The 18,373-nt window shown below is 50.7% G+C and overlaps 2 protein-coding genes across 2 annotated transcripts; one reads left to right on the top strand and one right to left on the bottom strand.

Annotated features, from left to right (window-relative positions):
• The first annotated feature begins 10,498 nt into the window (after window positions 1-10,498).
• On the top strand, window positions 10,499-11,711 carry PPP1R35 (protein phosphatase 1 regulatory subunit 35). Its single transcript, XM_039221856.1, has 4 exons — window positions 10,499-10,821; window positions 10,903-11,155; window positions 11,236-11,372; window positions 11,458-11,711. Exons 1-4 carry the CDS (start codon window positions 10,585-10,587, stop codon window positions 11,629-11,631), a joined length of 801 nt encoding a protein of 266 aa, XP_039077787.1. The 5' UTR covers window positions 10,499-10,584; the 3' UTR covers window positions 11,632-11,711.
• Window positions 11,712-12,539: 828 nt separating this feature from the next.
• Window positions 12,540-18,315, bottom strand: MEPCE (methylphosphate capping enzyme). The gene is made up of 4 exons (XM_039221906.1): window positions 15,368-18,315; window positions 13,565-13,783; window positions 13,259-13,385; window positions 12,540-13,140 (listed from the first exon to the last, which is right to left on the bottom strand). The coding sequence occupies exons 1-4, from the start codon at window positions 17,033-17,035 to the stop codon at window positions 13,088-13,090; spliced, it is 2,067 nt and encodes a 688-aa protein (XP_039077837.1). The 5' UTR covers window positions 17,036-18,315; the 3' UTR covers window positions 12,540-13,087.
• Window positions 18,316-18,373: the final 58 nt, after the last annotated feature.

The following is an 18,373-nucleotide window of genomic DNA, read 5'->3' as shown; positions in this document are numbered from 1 at the left end:
CTAGGGATTGTGGATAAGAGCCTAGGTAAGTCAGACGGGCCCGGGGGTGGGGTAGGCTGAGGCATCACCACTTACCAGCTGTGGTTCTCAAAGTGTGGGCTAGGGTCAGCAGCATTAGCATCACCTGGGAGTTTATTAGAAATTTCCTGGAGGGGGGATGGGGTGGCGACACCTGAGTAGCCCAGTTGGTTAAGCATCCGACTTTGGCTTAGGTCATGATCTTATTTATGGTTTGCGGATTCAAGACCCACTTCAGGCTCTGTGCTGACAGCAGCATTAGCATCACCTGGGAGTTTATTAGAAATTTCCTGGAGGGGGGATGGGGTGGCGACACCTGAGTAGCCCAGTTGGTTAAGCATCCGACTTTGGCTTAGGTCATGATCTTATTTATGGTTTGCGGATTCAAGACCCACTTCAGGCTCTGTGCTGACAGCTCAGAGCCTGGAGCCTGTTTCAGATTCTGTGTCTCCCTCTCTCTTTGCCCCTCCCCGGCTCATGCTCTGTCTCTCTCAAAAATAAAAAAACATAAAAAAATTCAATGTCTTGGGCCGTACTACAGACTACTGGATCAGAAACTCTTCGGTGGAGCCTGGCATTCTGTGCTTTAACATGCTCTCCAGGAGGTTTTGATGCAACTGGAGTTGGAGAAACCAGTCCTCATTTTACCAATGTGAATAAGATGTAGAGCAAACACACAGTGATTGGTAGGATTAAAAGAAGCTATATCAAGGGCGACTATATCAGTCTTTTAAGTGACCGATTCTTGATTTCCTCTCAGGTCATGATCTCATGGTTCGTGGGTTCTGGCCCTGCATCTTGCTTCTTGCTGACAGCGTGGAGCCTGCTTGGGATTCTCTCTCTTTCCTCCTCCCTCTCTGCCCCTCCCCCGCCCTCCCCTCTCTCTGTCTCTTTCTTTCTCAAAATAAATAAATTAAAAAAAGAAGTTATATCAAAAAAGATGAAAAAGAAGAAGGAGAAGAAGAAGAAAGGGAAGAAGAAGAAGAAGAAGGGGAGGAGGAAGAAGAAGAAGAAGAAGAAGAAGAAGAAGAAGAAGAAGAAGAAGGAGAAGAAGAAGGGAAGAAGAAGAGGAGGAGGAGGAGGAGGAGAAGTGATGTCCATGGAGGACTTTCTGCAGTGCCTGGATCTTCAGGGTAGGTGCTCAGTATATATTTGTGACATAAATGAAGGAGCTATATGATGAGTAATGGGATACGAATAGTTTGTTTTTCACTTACTCAACCAACATTTACTGAGTATTGGGTCCTGCCTGGTGTTAAAGTTAATTCCCCACAGTCCCCAACTTTGGCAGTTTGCGGTGAAGAGTGAGTAAACTGATGGCTGCAGTGTGAATGAGAAGGGCCCCAGCTGAGGGGTGTCCTATGGGCTGTGGGATCCCAAAGATGGAAGGAAACCATTGTTGTTTTCTATGCTTTCACACATGTGCTATCTTTTGCCATCTGTGGAAGGAGCAGTAGAGTGTGGTCTATTTCTTATGCCTACTTGCTGTGTGCCTTCGAGCAGATAGCTTGTCTTCTTTACAGGCATTTTCTCATCAGCAGAATGGGAATCATAACATTGCCCATGGGTTTTGTTTTAAGCAGCACACGCAACACCTATAGTGGCAGCTGGAAGATGGAATTTTCCCAGCAATCCTGTGATGTAGGTGTTACATTCAGTTTTTAAATCCAGAAAGGAAACATGTTAGAAACCTAGGCCACGCTTAGTTATTGCAATCAGGCCCAAGTGGTAACATTGAGCTCCTTGGCATCCAGAGCAGAGGATGAAACTTGATGGTTACCATCTTGAGAACTGCTCCATTTACATAACAGAAAGAGGCAACCCAGCTCCTTGGAGGACACTTAGCACGGCTACCCACAGACTGGCCCTCTCCACCTGCCCTCTCCCACTCCAGCCCCCAGCTAGAAGGGTGGTTCGCTTGTGGGAAGCACAGTTGGCTTCAGTGGAGCTGAAACTGAGTCACAAGTCTGCTTAGACTCCAGGGGAGGGGAGGATCCACCTCTCAATGGAAGGAGTGTCAAAGAAATTTTGGCCATTAAAAAAAAAAAATCGCCACATTAAACAAATCCCAAATTGTCAGAATCAGGGAGAGTGTTTACAACTTAAAAAGAATACTTTTATTTGACACATTTTTATTTTCCCTCTCTGTGGCAGAGCCTGTCCTGTGCTCTGGGGAACATGGTCCTCCTCCCAGTATAAGTGGCAGGCCAGTGTGGAGAGAGGAAAGCAGAGCAGGTGCCCTAGGCTCTAGCCTTCCGTACCTTCCCACTGGAGACAGGTTCTCATGAGTCTGCCTTTGAGCCCCCAGGTTCTAAGAGAGGGCTGTCTGCCTGGGTAACTCTTGGCGGCAGCCTCAGGGAGGTGGGGGAAGAGACACAGGCTGAGATAAAGGGGAAGGGCCTGGGGCTGGCTTAGGCTTTGGGCAAGAGAGAAAGGAGGCCTGTGGAGGCTGGGGCCTCTCGTTCCAGTAGATTTTGGGGAGCAGAGTCTTGTTGACTCACCGGAGACTCCTATAGGCTCAGCAGCAGTGGACACTAGCGGGCTCTGGGTCAAATTTCCTTCTCTGCCATCCTGGAACCCTGGATCCTTCTCTTCTGCCAGCTGCCCTTGGGCTGTGGAAGGACCTCACACCAGTATCCCTCTCTGTCTGATCTAGAAATTTCCCTAAAATCACCCTTCCCCTTCGAGACCCCCTAACATCTCCTGAGTGTCCAATCTCACTGAGTAACAGCGAGACTGTATTGAGGTCCTGATTCCTGCTAAGCAGAGGCCTGTTAGGATCTGGGTCCCAGGGCAAGGCCAGAAGCTTGTATAGGTCCTTGTTCATAGTTAAATTCCACACACAGGTGGTCCCATCTTCAGGGCTTATGGAAGCATCTCTTATGGCCCTAACCCCTCCCACCCTGCTCATGGCCTCTATCCCCTTTCTTATATCCCCAGTGGTTTTTGACGAGCCTCTCCCCAGGCTCTTTTAGGCCCTAAGCAACTGGCATCAAACTTTTATTCCCTACTTTGACATTAAACACATTCTCCCTCCCAGCCACCCCAGGTCCTTATTTCAATATTCTCCCCCTTGTGGACCCCAGCTCTGCTCAATTCTCTGTACCCCCAGCCCTGAAAATCTGTGTTTTCCCAGCTTTATCCATTTTCTCCTTCTTCATTCATGTCTACACCACCAAGCCTGTGGACAACTTCTGCTGCACAAGACCCTGTCCCCCAACCTCAGTGCTTCCTCCCAGAAGTCAGCCTCATCCCGCATCCCTGGAGATTCACGCATTAGGAGTCTCATCCTGGCCCCCTTGATCCTTTTGCTGTTGCTGGGGGGGCTGGGCCAGAGGGCTCGGAGTCAGTGTGCTGGTCTGCAGCCTGACCTGTGCTTTCCTCTCTAGATCAGGAGAAAGGGGTTGCAGGTTCAGGCTTCCACACCTCAGACCTGACCTTCTGCTGGGGGTGTCTACCCTGCCAGCCCCTGAGATTAGGCAGGATGTGAAAGGGGAGCTGGGAGCATGGATGGGGTGGGTCACAGCCATTGGAAGTACAAGGTCGGTGACTCATCCTTGACCACCCCCTGTGTGACAGGGACACAGTGTGGAAGTGTCTCTGACCTCCACCTGTAGGATGCAGCCAGTTTGGGAGTGGGAGATGGGAAGTGAGGGTCCCTGCAGGTAGGGTTTGTAGAGGGTGGTGGTAGAGTGTTGTTACCTTATTTCTTTGACTTGACTTGGCTCTACTGGAAGGCACTTTCCTGTGGAGACTTTCCTCTTCCCCTGCCCCCTCTCCCTTGCAGAGCTTCTCAGCTGCCCTCTGCAGTGGTCTGTGGGTCATTGGAGACATCCCACTGCCATTCAATGGCGTGGTCTCTTGAAGGACCTCTGACCCTATCCTGTCTCCTGCACCACCTTGCCCACCCATAGCACCTGCCGAGCAGAAGCTGAGGATCACCGTGAATGACCCCTTCCACCACTTAGACTTACCTTCCTCAAACTAGGATCCAGGTCTGGGATCACCCCTCCCAGATGACTAAAAAGGGACACCACTACCTGGTGAGGTCTAACTTATCAAGACAGAACATAAGGACCTACCTAAAGCGTGACCTCTTCTTGGGGGGTCTTCTCTGTCTCTTTCCCTTTTCCTTCAGCATTCCCTCTTCTCTCCTCTCCCCACCCTTCCCTGGATGAGAGATCATGCAGAGGTGGGACCTCCCAGCAGGGTAGAGACAGGGTAGGGTAGCGTAGGGGAAGGGCAGAGGGAGGGGCTTGTTGATGAGAGCTTGGGCAGGGCCCCCTAATTTGGCAATCTCAGCCAGTGGGGTCAGGGAATCTTTTCCGTTTCTTCTCTCTTTTGCTTAGACTAGAGGGGCATCAGTTACTGGACCATATTTAAAATTTCTCTCTTAACTCCCTCCTCCTGGGTTTCCCCTTCCCACCTTCCGCTCTCCGCAGACAGGGCTTGGTTTGGTGTGATTTATAAATGAAATTCATCTTTGCAGCAGAGAGTACAGCTCTAGAACTTGCCACCATGAGGAGTCTTCATCACTTATCAGTACCTTCTTTTTTAAAAAAAAATTTTTTTAACGTTTATTTATTTTTGAAACAGAGAGAGACAGAGCACGAGCTGGGGGGGTCAGAGAGAGAGGGAGACACAGAATCTGAAACAGTCTCCAGGCTCTGAGCTGTCAGCACAGGGCCCGTTGCAGGGCTTGAACCCACGGACCTCAAGATCATGACCTGAGCCGAAGTCTGACACTTAACCGACTGAGATACCCAGGCGCCCCTATCAGTACCTTCTTAAAGGAGAGTTTTGTGGTGGCTGCTGTTTCTGTTTGTTTTTTTTTTATTTATTATTTTTTAACATTTTATTTTATTTTATTTTATTTTATTTTATTTATTTTTTAAATGTTTTATTTATTTCTAGGAGAGAGAGATAGCGTGAGCAGGGGAGGGTCAGAGAGAGAGGAGTCAGAGACTGAAACAGGCTCCAGGCTCCGAGCTGGCAGTCAGCACAGAGCCCGACGCGGGGCTCGAACCCACAAACCGCGAGATCATGACCTAAGCAAAAGTCGGAAAGTCGGACGCTTAACCGACTAAGCCACCCAGGCACCCCCATTTTATTTTATTTTTAAGAGAGAGAGCATGAGCAGGGGACGGGCAGAGAGAGAGGGAGACACAGAATCTGAAGCAGGCTCCAGGCTCTGAGTTGTCAGCACAGAACCCAGCATGGGGCTCAAACCCTGACTGAGCCACTTAGGCACTCATGTTGTTGTTCATTTTTTAAGAGGAAAAGCAATTCTGGGGCACCTGGGTGGCTCAGTCGGTTAAGCGTCTGACTTTGGCTCAGCTCATGATCACAAGGTTCGTGGGTTTGAGTCCCGCATCGGGCTCTGTGCTGACAGGTAGCTCAGAGCCTGGAGCCTGCTTCAGATTCTGTATCTCCCTCTCTTTCTGACCCTCCCCTGCTCACACTGTCTCTTTCTCTCTCTCAGAAATAAAACACACAAAAAAAAATTTAAAAAAAAAAAAGAGGAAAAGCAATTCTAAGACTCTCAGCTGGTCTAGCCAAAACATTCTTAGGAAGAGAGGGGGCAGGACTGAGACGCCTCATTCCCTCACTTCCACATACCCATCCTCACATTCATATTTAAAAAATTTTTTTAAATGTTTCTTATATTTCTCTGAGTGAGAGAGAGACAGTGTGAGCAGGGGAGGGTCAGAGAGAGAGAGAGGGAGATACAGAATCTGAAAAGGCTCCAGACTCTGAGCTAGCTGTCAGCACAGAGCCCAACGTGGGGCTCGAACCCATGAACCGTGAGATCATGACCTGAGCCAAAGTCGGATGCTTAACTGACTGAGCCACCCAGGCGCCCCTCTCACATTCATATTGTTTCTTTCTTTTCTCTTTCTTCTTCTTCTCCTTCTTCTCCTTCTCTTCCTCCTCCTCCTCCTCCTCCTTCTTCTTCTTCGTCTTCTTCTTCGTCTTCTCCTTCTTCTTCTTCTTCTTCTTTTTGAGAGAGAGAGAGAGGGAGAGGGAAAGAGAGTGAGAGCGAGAAAGAGAGAAAGAGAAAGAGAGAGAGGGAATCCTAAGCAGGCTCCACGCTCAGCATGGAGCCTGCCAGGGAACTTGATCCCATGACCCTGGGATCATGACCTGAGCCAAAATCAAGAGTCAGATGCTCAACCGACTGAGCTACCCAGGTGCCCCCATACTGTTTTTTTTTTTTTTTTTTTCTTTTTTAAGTCATTTGGTGGTGAACTTTCCACTTTCTGGAGGCCACAAATAAAATAAGCTGGCAAATAGATTGGCTTGTTCTTATCCCTGTATCTGGGCCTAGAAAGAGGTAGTGGCTAAATTTCAAGGTTGAAATTGAGAAACTGAGCTTACTGAATTCATGTCTAGGGCTCCTGTAGGGCCATTATATCCATCAGCACAGCCAAGGCCTGGGGGTTAGTTTCAAGATTCAGCTCCAAAACTTCTTATGTGCCAAAACTACCTCAGCCTCCTTTAAACAAACAAAACTTTTTATCACAGAAATGCTCAAATAATTACGAAACTAAGGAAAATATCATAACCCCCCACGTACCCAGCACCCATCTTCAACAATCATCCACATTTGGCTCGTTTTGTTTCCTCTGTACAGCCACCCTCACACACTCCTCCTCTTCCCAAAACCAACATTACTTTTAATGAACATTTTTACCGAGATCATCATAAATTTATATGCAGTTGTAAGAAACGATGCAGAAAGATACCTAGTACACTCTCCCCAGTTTTCCCTCATGGTAACCACTAGACTGAATATTTGTGTTCCCCTCTCCCCAGTCCATATGTTGAAACCTACTGTGTTTCCCAATGTGTTGCCATTTAGAAGTGAGGTCTTTGGGAGGTGATCAGATGATAAGTACTCTTAGAAATGAGATGCTAGGGAACTCCCTTGTTCTTCCTCCATGTGAGGATACAGTGAGAAGATGGCCATCCACAAACCAGGAAATGTTTCCTCCCTGGATGCTGAATCTGCCAGCACCTTGACCTTGGATTTTCCAGCCTCTAAAACTATGAGAAAAAAATGTTCTGTTATTTATAGCCACCCAGTCTATAGTATTCTGTTATAGCAGTCTGAACACTGACATTTTGCAAAGCTATATTATCTCAAGGATACTGATATTCATATAATTCACCAATCTTATTCCAGTTTCCTAGTTTGTACTCATTGGTGTGTGTGTATTAACTGTATACAATTTTATTACCCGCGTAGGTTCTGCATCTACCACCACAGTAAAGAAAATGAATAGTTCCAACACCAAATGATCCTTGGAATTGCCCTTTCATGACCACACCCATCTCCCTCCCTCTACCTCCTCCACTTCCCTCCCTAACACTTGGCAACCACTAATCTGTCTTTCGTTTCTAAACTTTTGTCATTTCTAAAATGTTAGACAAATGGAACTATAGAACATATAATTTTGGGGGATTGGCTTTTATTACTACCTTTTTGGCTCAGCATAACCTAGCCAATTCATCCAAGTTGTTGTGTACAATAGTTTGTTCCTTTTGATTGCTGAGTAGCATTCTATAGTATGGATATACCATAGTTTAACTTTTTGAAAATTTTATGTATGTATGTAGGTATTTATGCATGCATGCATGCATGCTGACAGCAGACGGCCCAATGTGGGGCTCCAATTCACCTGATCATGACCTGAGCCGAAGTCAGTTGCTTAACCGACTGAGCCACTCAGGTGCCCCCATAGTTTAACTCTTTACCTGGTAAAGGACATTTGGGTTGTTCTTGGTTTTATGAATATAATAGCTGCTGCTAGTATATGCTGCTATAACCATGTATATAGGTTTTGAAGTGCTCAGGGCTATGGAATTAGCTACCACATTCTGGGGGCCACAGGTGCTTACTGGGTCCATCATTGTTTCTAAGGGCTTTTCAGTGTACAGAACTAGGATATACTTTTCAATTAAAAAATGTTTTTTAATGTTTTATTTATTTCTGAGAGAGAGAGAGAGAGAGAGCAGTCTGAGCAGGGGAGGGTCAGAGAGAGAGGGAGATACAGAATCTGAAACAGGCTCCAGGCTCTGAGCTAGCTGTCAGCACAGAGCCAGATGTGGGGCTCGAACCCATGAACTGTGAGGTCATGACCTGAGCTGAAGTTGGACGCTTAGCCCACTGAGCCACCCAGGTGCCCCTACACTTTTCAGTTTAAACTACAATACACCAGGGGTTCGTTCATAAGATACTTCCTAAATTCAATATGGCAGAGAATTTGCATGACATCACTGATTTTATATATATACATACATGTATGTATGTATGTATATATATTTTCTACTAGGCCAAAATTCCAGTTCTGATACTATTAACATAATTATGTTTTATTCTACACATTTTTACCTATTTCCCACATGACTGCTGAATACAATGTAAGATTTTAAGGCAGTTTTTTTTTTTTAAGCGGTAGTTATTTTTGTCCTTAGGGTAGATCTTTGGGACATACAGTTAAATTAATGTGGTTTCAAGTCATTCAGAAGAGTTCCCTTCCATATTAAGTTAGGCTACCAGTAGATACATATTTAGATTCATTTACTTCATTTTACTTTCGACTTTTAGGGACTCATTTTTATTTTATTTGTTTATTAATTTTTTTATATATATTTTTTATTTATTTCTAGGAGAGAGAGAGAGACAGCATGAGCAGGGGAGGGTCAGAGAGAGAGGGAGACACAGACTCTGAAACAGGCTCCAGGCTCTGAGCTGGCAGTCAGCACAGAGCCCGACGCGGGGCTCAAACCCACGAACCGCGAGATCATGACCTGAGCCAAAGTCGGATGTTTAACCGACTGAGCCACCCAGGCGCCCCTAGAGACTCATTTTTAAAAAATATTTTTTATATTTTGAGAGAGAGAGCAAGAGAGAGTGTGAGCATGAGCAGGGGAGGGGCAGAGAGAAGGTGACTGAGGATTGGAAGCAGGCTCTGTGCTGATAGCAGAGAGCCATACGGGGGCTTGAACTCATTAACCCTTAGATCATGACCCTAGCTGAAATCAGGATTCTGACCTTAAGGGACTGGGCCATCTAGGTGGTAGGGACTAATTTTTAAAAAATAATTTTTGTCATATAGCTATGGAAAACATAGGTTTCCAAAGTCAAACACACAAAATAAAGTATATCAAAGTCTAGCCTCTTTTGCTTTCATTTTGTTCTCTCCTTTTCAATGTCAGTAATCATTAAAAGTTTTTGAGTTATATTTCCAGTTTAAAAAAACCACAAGTATTTACATTTGTACCTCCCTACTCCCTGTCACAAATGAATAGTAGACGAAATTTGCATATTTTCTTATTCCTGTCTTCAGCAGGAAGGCCTCTAGTGCTTCACCCCCGAGATCCTCAGAAACTTTTTTTTTTTTTTTTAATGCGCATAGCAATGCCTTCTACCGGATTTTCCACAGCAGTGTTTGGTGAGATAAAGCATGTGAAAACTCTCAAACTGCAAAGCGGTAGACAAATGTGCCTGTTGACAGAGTAATAACCTATTTGGGGAGAGCCTCAAGGGTCCTCAGCCCAACTTAGCACGTTTCACACAAGATGAAAGAGGCTCACAGAACTCAGAGGACCTGCCCCAAGGAACACAGGAAACCGGCAAGCGATCCAGTCTGCTGTCCTGCAATCCCCCAAGCCTTTCTTTTTGAAAACTGTACTCAACGTATAGATAACTATTTTTTATTTATTTTTTTATTTTAGAGAGCGAGTGTGCAGAGGGCAGAGGGGGAGAGAGAGGGAATCTTAAGCACCTCCACGCTCAGCGCAGAGCTCAATTCCTGCTCGATCACAACAGCCGTGGGCTCATGACCTGAGTAGAGGTCAAGAATGGGTCGCTCAATCCACTAAGCCACCCAGGGGCCCCTCCAGATACCAATTTTAAAGAGACTAATATTTTAGGGAGCCCTCGAAGGGGAAAAAGACACAGAAGGCTGCAAAACTGCCCAGGCAACCATGAATGCCTAGGGTCCCGGGAAGAAGCCGGGGTCTGGGGTCAGCGAGCTCCTCCCTCACTCATACTGGGAAGCTACGGTCGCAGTTCGCAGGCGACAAAACACATGGAGATGCTGTGAAGGCACCGAGTAGGGAGGGCCGACGTGGGGTGCCTGACCATTCAGTTAAAGCTGTCCCATTGCACATAAAGGACTTGGCACACACTCAGTCCGGCTTCGAGCAGAAGTCTGATCAAGACTGCAGGACAAAGATGCCACATCCAGGCTTTTAAAGGAGAAATGATTCCGTGAAAACCCACAGGGTTTCCACTGGTTCCAGCTCTAAAACTTTGGCTTAGGGGTGGGGCCGAGGTTTTGTGAGCGGAAGCCCAAGGGGAGATAGGGAGGGGAGTAACGGAAATGACGCTTAGAAGCGCCAATGGGGTGGGGCAGCGGCTGGTATTCCCGCCCCTTTTGGAAGGGGCAAGCAGTTTCCGGTAGCGGCGTCCGGGAGGGGAGGGGCAGAGGGGGTGGTGAGTTTGTGTCGTGTGACCCCTGGCCTCCAGAGACCTTGCACTCCGGTAGCCACACCAAGATGATGGGCTGTGGGGAGCCAGAGCTGGAGTTGGTCGAAGGGGAGGATGCCGTGGCGGCCCCAGGGCCACCCCCGGAACCCCGTGCCCCGGAACCCAGAGCCCCAGTGCCCGAGCCCGGCCTGGACTTGAGCCTGAGCCTGAGTCCGCGGTCCGAGACCCCCGAACGGCCGACCTGCAGCCCGGGGAGGCGGAAGGGGCGGGCGGGCCGGCGGGGCGGGGCCCGCAAGGGGCGGCAGGTGAGCTGGGGGTAAGGCCTGGCCGCCAGCCCGGAGGCGAGCCAGAGCCCATCACTTCACCGCCCCGCTCTTTGCTCCCAGGTACGCTTTCGCTTGGGACCGCTCTCCCCTGTTCGGTCCGAGCCGCCGGCGGCCGCTGCCGCACCCAGCGAGAAGCTCCCGGCACCGCAGGACCTGGGGGCGCCCGCGCAGCAGAGCAGCCTGGCTTTGAGTCTCGAGTTGCAGGCTGCGCGGGCTGCAGCCGAGGGCCAGTTCGATGCCGCGAAGGCCGTGGAGGAACAGCTAAGAAAGTCGTTCCAGACCCGCTGCGGCCTGGAGGAGAGCGTGGCCGAGGGTGAGAGAGAGAGTCGGACGGCGGGGCGCGGGAGTGGGGATGAGAGGCACCACTCACCTCCGCTCCTCCCGCGGTCTCAGGGCTGAACGTGCCGCGCTCCAAGCGGCTCTTCCGAGACCTGGTGAGCCTGCAGGTGCCGGAGGAACAGGTTCTGAACGCTGCGCTGAAGGAGAAATTGGCGCTCCTACCTCCGCAGGCCCGAGCCCCGCCCGCAAAGGTGAGGGACCTGGACTTGAGTTTCCTCCTTGTGCCCTCCTCCCCTTCCTGAGTGTAACTTCGCTTTGGGCTCCAATTCCCAACAGGAGCCCCCTGGGCCAGGGCCAGACATGACCATGCTTTGTGACCCAGAAACATTATTTTATGAGACTCCACACCTGGCGGTGGACGGTCTGCCTCCTCTCCGTCTCCAACTCCGGCCACGCCCTCCAGAGGATACCTTCCTCATGCACCGGACACTGAGGCGATGGGAAGCGTAGACGCAAAGGCTCCCCGGATTGCTAGTTCATATTTTTTGTGTTAAAGCCTTTTTTCAGAATAAAGTGGTTTTGCTAACAAATGGGACTCTTCTTGGGAGCCTTAAAATGAGGTCAAGCCTCAGGTTGGAAGCTGTTTGGAAGTCAAGTTTGTGGTTTTTTAGGAACTTGGTAGTGATAGCAAGTTAAAACTGTCCCACCTCTTCCTCCCACTTGTCACAGACACTGCATCTGTTCCTTTGCACTACTTACTTCAGATCACTTTAACATGTGGGTCTCAAGTCTGTTATCTTCAGGGAGGCCTTCTTTCCCAATTACCCGGCTCAAGGAGCCTGCAAGGCAACTAGCCATTCGCACCCAGTTATTTAAATTCCTTGTTTCTACCTCTAAGAGCCTTCTCAGCTTGTTTCACCAGATCCAAGAGTGCTCAATAGTTGCTGAATAAATAGTCAAACTTCCAGCGTTTGACAAAGATGCTAAAGAGCTTCATGTTAGTTAAATTGCCTATCCATCTAGTTGCACATTACAAAACAGGTGCGTGGTGGATGGTCCTGGAGCAGGTGGGCAGTCTGGTCCATAGTGCCTTTTTCTAGTTCTACACTTCAGCTCCGCTGTTCATTCTTCCAAAGTTGTAAAGTTAGCTTTCTGTCCAAAGCTCCCACAAAAAAATTCTGGTCAATGAGGTTTTTGAGGGGAGATGGGCTCTTTTTTTCCCCAAGTTTCACATAAGAATTCACATTATACCCCTTCTTCCTGACTAGAGTTGTGTTTGTGTGTAGATGTGACTAGCATTCAACACTCACTGAAAAAAAATCTGTCCTCTTTCTTGAGACTCGTTTGGACAGAGGAAGTAAAGGTTCTACTGGGAGGCACCATCCCTTCCCCACCAGTTAGAAAGTGCCAGAAACCAGTGTGGGGGCCACTGCCCTGAACATCAATTTATTGTGCTGTTCTTACATTCCAGACCCAACCCCTTTTCCCAATGGGGGACAGCAGAGGGAAGGATTTTCACAGTACCTGCATGCCTCCCTGCCAAACTTCCCCCTCTTAACCCTCAGTCCGTCTGTCTGTGGTCCACTGAAACGCAGCTAGGGACAAGGGCTGAGGAGAAATGGGAATCTCCTTCGGAGAAAAGAAGGAAGAGGCTAGAGAACTTGATACCCGCCACCTCCCATACCCGAGGAGAAGAGGTCAGCAAACAGTCCATGCCATCCAGCCCAGTGAGCTGGGGGTGGGGGGGGTTGGAGAGGAAGCTGTTGGTAACTCCAGCACAGATGGGCTTGCTGCAGAGGTGGACGGAGGAGGCTGGGACAGCAACATAAGAGAAGCTTTCTTTGCAGATCTGAGACAGGAAACTATTTTTGAAGCCAAAAAGGAAGGACCTTGGGGTACTTTCCTTTTCCCCCAAGTCCTTAAGAGCAGTGGGCAGCTTCTTCACACTTTCTGTTCAGGGGGCCACTTAGTGGCTGGGGGAACGGGCCTTGTGGAACAGGTACACAGAACGCTGGAAGCCTGAGGAGAGAGTATGCAATCAGTAGGGGTTGGCAGGACTTCAAGACTCCACAGGGTCTGCAGCCTGTCAGGGCCAGCCTCAACATCCCCCTCCCCCCACCAAGTCAGCCAAGCTTACCTCTGGAGGTGTTGTGGGGTGTAGCCACAAGCTCATAGCTGGAGAAGCCCACCTCTGGGGAGGTCAGGTAGGAAGTGAACTGCTCTGGCCTCAGCTGGATTCGATAGTAGTTCTTATAGATTGTTTCCTAGGGAGAAGGGCAGGGGATCACTTCAGCTTGCTGGCTTCTCCCCTGGCATGGAATGATGCCCACCCAAGGGGCCTATTCACCTTGTTCAGAAAGTACTTCTCTTTCTGCTTCCTTGAGGCCTTTCTTGCCTCAACTAAAGGAAGGCTATCCCAATTTCCACCAATATCCCAACTCACCGAGAGAGTCTTTCTCTTGCCATAGGATGACCAAGGTTGGGGCTCTAGGACCAGGATGCCCCCAGGACGTAGATGCCGGTAGATCCGGCGAAACATGCGCTTTAGCCCCTCATCTCCCCAATTCAGATGCACCCACTTGGTGAGACTGAGGCAGAGCACCACATCATACTCGGGTGTTTGGGCCTCCACCAGTTCATCTCGATCCAGGACATAGTTACCCTGAGGGCAAGAATTGGTAGCAAGGTCAACAGAGGCAATAAAAAGAACCACTGCTCCCACACAACCCACCCTGTAGCCCCTAAGACAAAGTCCTACAGCCTCACCTTAGCCCTTGGCCACAATCTTCTCTGACACTTGTCAGACTAACTCCCAAATGGTGCCCTCTTTGAGTCTCATTTTCTTTTTGTAAAGTTTATTTTCAGAGAAAGAGAGAGAGGGAGGGAGAGAGTGAATGAGCACGGGAGGGGCAGAGAAAGAGGGAGAGAGAATCACAAGCAGGCTCTGCACTGTAAGTGCAGAGCCCAACAAGGGGCTTGAACTCACAAACTGTGAGATCATGACCTGAACTGAATTCCAGAGTCAGACTTTAACCGACTGAGTCACCTAGGCACCCCTCCTCCCCTTTTAACTTTAAGTAGGCTTCATATCCAACATGGGGCTTGAACTCCCGACCTAGAGACCAAGAGTCCCATGTTCTATCAACTGAGCCAGCCAGGGGCCCTAGGTCTCATTTTCTTGCTTTCCACCCTCCTGCCCTTTCTACTGGTGGTAAGCTAAACATAAAAAGGGAGGCTGGATATTTTAAACTGAGCAAATTACCCACGAGGTCTCCAAAACTGGTGTGAAACTTAAGAGAAAAAAACACAGGTTCTCTGAAGACTCCATCCAATACTTATTCCTACCCCACAAACATTAAACTGAGTTACTCAACGTCAATGCAAAAAGACCTAATTCAGGTTTCAAAGGAAACCTGTGGTTCCTTCCCTGTAGTTGAGGCTGGCAGAGTTCTAGGCCTGTTTCCTTTCTCTGAGAGAAGAGCCCCATCCCTTTGGAAACCTTTTCTAGATGATAAGCTCATCAACACCCTCTGCAAAGTCCATTCTTGCAGGCTTAACCCAACACATCACCAACTGTTCCTGCAGATGGCCTGACTGGAGTGTTTTATGGAGAGCTATGTGCAGTCAGGAGCTAGACACTCTTGAGACTCAATACCCTCCCCTCCTGCAGAAGACTCTGACTCTTGCCCATCTCACCATCTAGGGTCAACATGAGATGATCTAAGGCCAAGACACTTAGAGTTCTGCCCACCAATACTCTTCAACCAAATCTGGATCTAAGTCCCTCTCAAAATATTAGTCAGCCACTACCCTCCTCCTCTTCCCACCCCAAGACATTCCATGTCTGACACCTATCCTTTCATGCACCTTCATCCAGTGGGTTGGAGAGCAAACTTTCAGTCTGGACCAAATCTTATACTAGAGAGCATCAGCAACATCCCCCAAGGGAAGGTGGACTGGTCTGGATTACAGTCTAGGCCGGGAGCAGGGCAAAAGGAGTTGGACCCCATCTTGGAGCCAGTAGTCATGACAAAGGAGCCCAGGTAGAGCTCCCAGTTTTCCAGGTTATAGGAGGAGAGAGACACTCAGCAGAGGCAGTCACAGATTCAGACCCTTCTCTTGATCTGGTTCTCTCAGCAAGGAGTGCATGCAGAAATCTCTCTGGGTCATAACTTTCCTGTCTTGTTCCCATTTAATCTCATCTTCACACCTGGCCCCTATCCCAAGAGCCTTCATACCCCCTTACCGTGACGAAGACAACATTGTTGGGGAAGACTGATGTGTCTGCTCCATCCAAGGGCACTTGGGGTGCGGCAATGGGACCCCGGCTGGCTGTCAGTGAGGCTGGGAAGCAGCTTCTCTTTCGGACAGTTGTGGTCCCTTCCTCACTCTCTGCCTCTGGATCCCCATCAGAAGTCTGGGGTGGCAGACGCAGCTCCTCTGACAGGTAGTGTCGGATGTTTTGGCGGGCAGAGTGGATGAGCCGGGAATCGATATCCAGGCCCACCATGAGGGATGGGCCCCACTTACAGGCAATGCTCAGGGTCAGGTGGCCCACATTGCAGCCCAGATCTAGGACGTCCCGACCCCGAAACCACTCAGGCTTCAACACTCGCAGGCGCCCATCCTCACAGGAAGGATTGCGGTAACCATAGTACTTGCAATAATTCCCATACTGGAACTTGCACTGTTGCTTTTTGAAGATTGCTGCAGGTAGTGGGTAGAGGTGGTGGTGGCGGCCTCCCCCACTCCCTCGGCCCTTTTCTTTAGGAACCTGGCCTCCACCCCTAGCCCCTGCCTCTGACTTGCTGGAAGTCCTGCGACGTTTGCGATGTCGTGAGGAGGAGGAAGACGGGGGTGCAGAGGTAACTGAGGCAGCTGGAGGGGCTGAAAGGGAGCCTGAGGGACCCTGTAGGGCAGATGGAAGGGGAGACACGACCTCATCCCTGCAGTTGATGGCTGTGTTGAGTTCATAGGGCTGGGGGGCATCCCGGTTCTGGCCCCTATGCCGCTGCTGCTGTGTGGTGCCCTCCCCCTGGAGTGAGGGAGTGAGGGGGGCTGCAGGGAGCACAGAGTGGCTATCATTCCCTCCAGTTGCCTGCTGCTGCTGGTGGTGCTGTCCCCGGTGTCTATGCCGCTTCCGACCAGTCTTGAGTGGCGATGCAAGCACTACCTGGGCCTCATCAGTGCAAGTATTAAGACTGAGCGGGTCAGTAATATCTTTGGGGATGAGGATCTCCACTGGATCTCGCCCCTTGGCCGGAAGTGGAGATGACTTAGGGGTCTCTGCATTGAGTGCGCGGCTCACTTCCTCATCCAGGAGACTATTCAGGTTCAGTGGATCAAAGATATTGCCCCCCAGGAGAAAGTTGGAGGGTAACACAGAATCACAGTCTGAATTAACCCGCCTGCGCCTCTTGAAGGCCGGATGTTTGAAGCCTCCACCACCCCCTCCTACATTACAACTGTTTCTCCTCTTACCCCCACCTCCCCCAGGGGGCCGGTGGGGCTGATAGCCATTACGGGGCCGAGGAGGGGCAGGGGGGCCCAGTTCTGTCCCGCCCCCTCCCCGTCGCTCCTCCCCCACGTCAGGGGGAGCGGCTCGCCCGTGGGGATCGGACAAGCGGGCCTCCCCGTGCGACTGCGCCTGGGGGCTGTCCTCTCGATGCTGCTGCGACTGGCCTCCCCGAGTGGATGTAGCCCCAGAGCTCTCCTTGCCAGCCCCAGAAGCCGGGGCCCCTGCCGAATGCGCGCGAGGGCCCGGCCCACGCTGCGTCCCACCGCAGAGCTCCCCGGAGGCAGCCTCTCGGTGCGGTTGCACCGTGGGGCCGCCCCCTCCGCTCGACTCATCTTTGAGCGGCGGCGGCGGGGCCGGCACCAGAAACGGCTCCTTCTCCGCCGCCATCTCGATCATTTCCTCCCCTTATTCCGTCCCAGGCGAGGGCAACGAGGAGGGGACTAGGGGGCTTAACCCCCCCTCCCTAGAGCACGCTCCCTTCCCCCTTCCCCGAGTGCGCGCGCAGCTCCGCTCTTCTCGCCTAGTCTCGCGCCCAAGCGCCTCCCCCGAAGCGCGCCCCACTCGCCCGCGAGACCAAAACAAGATGCCCGCGAGAACCGAATAACTCGAGGAATCAACCGCGCGTGCGCCGACCCCTTTCTCCTCTACCACTACCATACGCCGCGAGCGCGCACTGCTAGAGCGCGTTCCTCTCGCCCCTGAACCACGCATGCGCACACCGCCACCACCCTGGTTGCGCGCGCATCAGAGTACGAACCAACTTAACGGCTCAGGGAGTTTAAATATAGCCCACCTCAGCCCTCCCCAAAGCCCACCACCCCAAACTGACACCCTACTTCCCTTCGCAGCTATGTCCGTCCCTACTGATATCCTTTGTCTCTGCCGCGCGATCCCACCCACCGTAGGCGGGGGACGGGGAGCTGGTGTGAAAAGGTCTCCTTGACACCCGACCCTTGTTCCTGAGGAATGAGTCTCGGCGGTCTCCGCCCGGCTCTAAACCCAGCAACCTCCCCACCCCGCCTCCTTCCTCCCCCTGGCGGGCAGCGCCTGCGCACACCCTTTTGGGCTTGCGCGGGTAGAAACAGCACGTGCTGGAGATGACACCCCGCCCTCCACCCTAGGGGCGGGGACTGTTACGTCGCTTCCTAATATTTGGTTCACGCAAGTGCGTCAGCACGATTCGAAGGGGGCGTGGCCAAAGAGCGGGGCGGACCTCACCTCATGAATTATTCATATTTGCCCCCCCACCTACTTAGAAAATCTTCCCAGGGAACGGAGGGGTGAACCTAAAAGTAGAGAAGAAAAGGAAAGGAGCGTACAGGCGGTTTTCCTACAAACTGTTCTCAGCGAAATACAATAAGTCATTGTAACTCACCCCCCTGAGAAATATTCTCTGCTGAACTGAAAAAAAAAAAGGCACTAAAACAGCCGATGTTGTCCAACTTCCTCTTCCCCCGAAATGGCCGAGTCGTTCTCTCGCTCCTCCGCCTTACCCCAATCGCGATCACCTGAGGATACCACGCCCTCCTCTCCGCCTCCACACTCACAGCCCTGGCACCAACACCTCCTCCCACCACCCGACGCCTGTGTGCGATTCCCCAGCCTGTGGACTGCGATCCGACGCCCACCACGGCCACCAATAGCAGTACACCCACTACTACCACCGCCACCTCGCACGCAGGCCTTCCCAAGCACACGGTCGCTTCGCGCAGCCTTATATAAAAACGAGTGTGG

This window comes from Hyaena hyaena, unplaced genomic scaffold (assembly GCF_003009895.1).
Source record: "Hyaena hyaena isolate Hyena2069 unplaced genomic scaffold, ASM300989v1 scaffold_1030, whole genome shotgun sequence".
Lineage (NCBI taxonomy): Eukaryota > Metazoa > Chordata > Mammalia > Carnivora > Hyaenidae > Hyaena > Hyaena hyaena.
The sequence above is the reverse complement of the archived record's forward strand: the minus strand, read 5'-3'. Positions and strand labels throughout refer to the sequence as shown.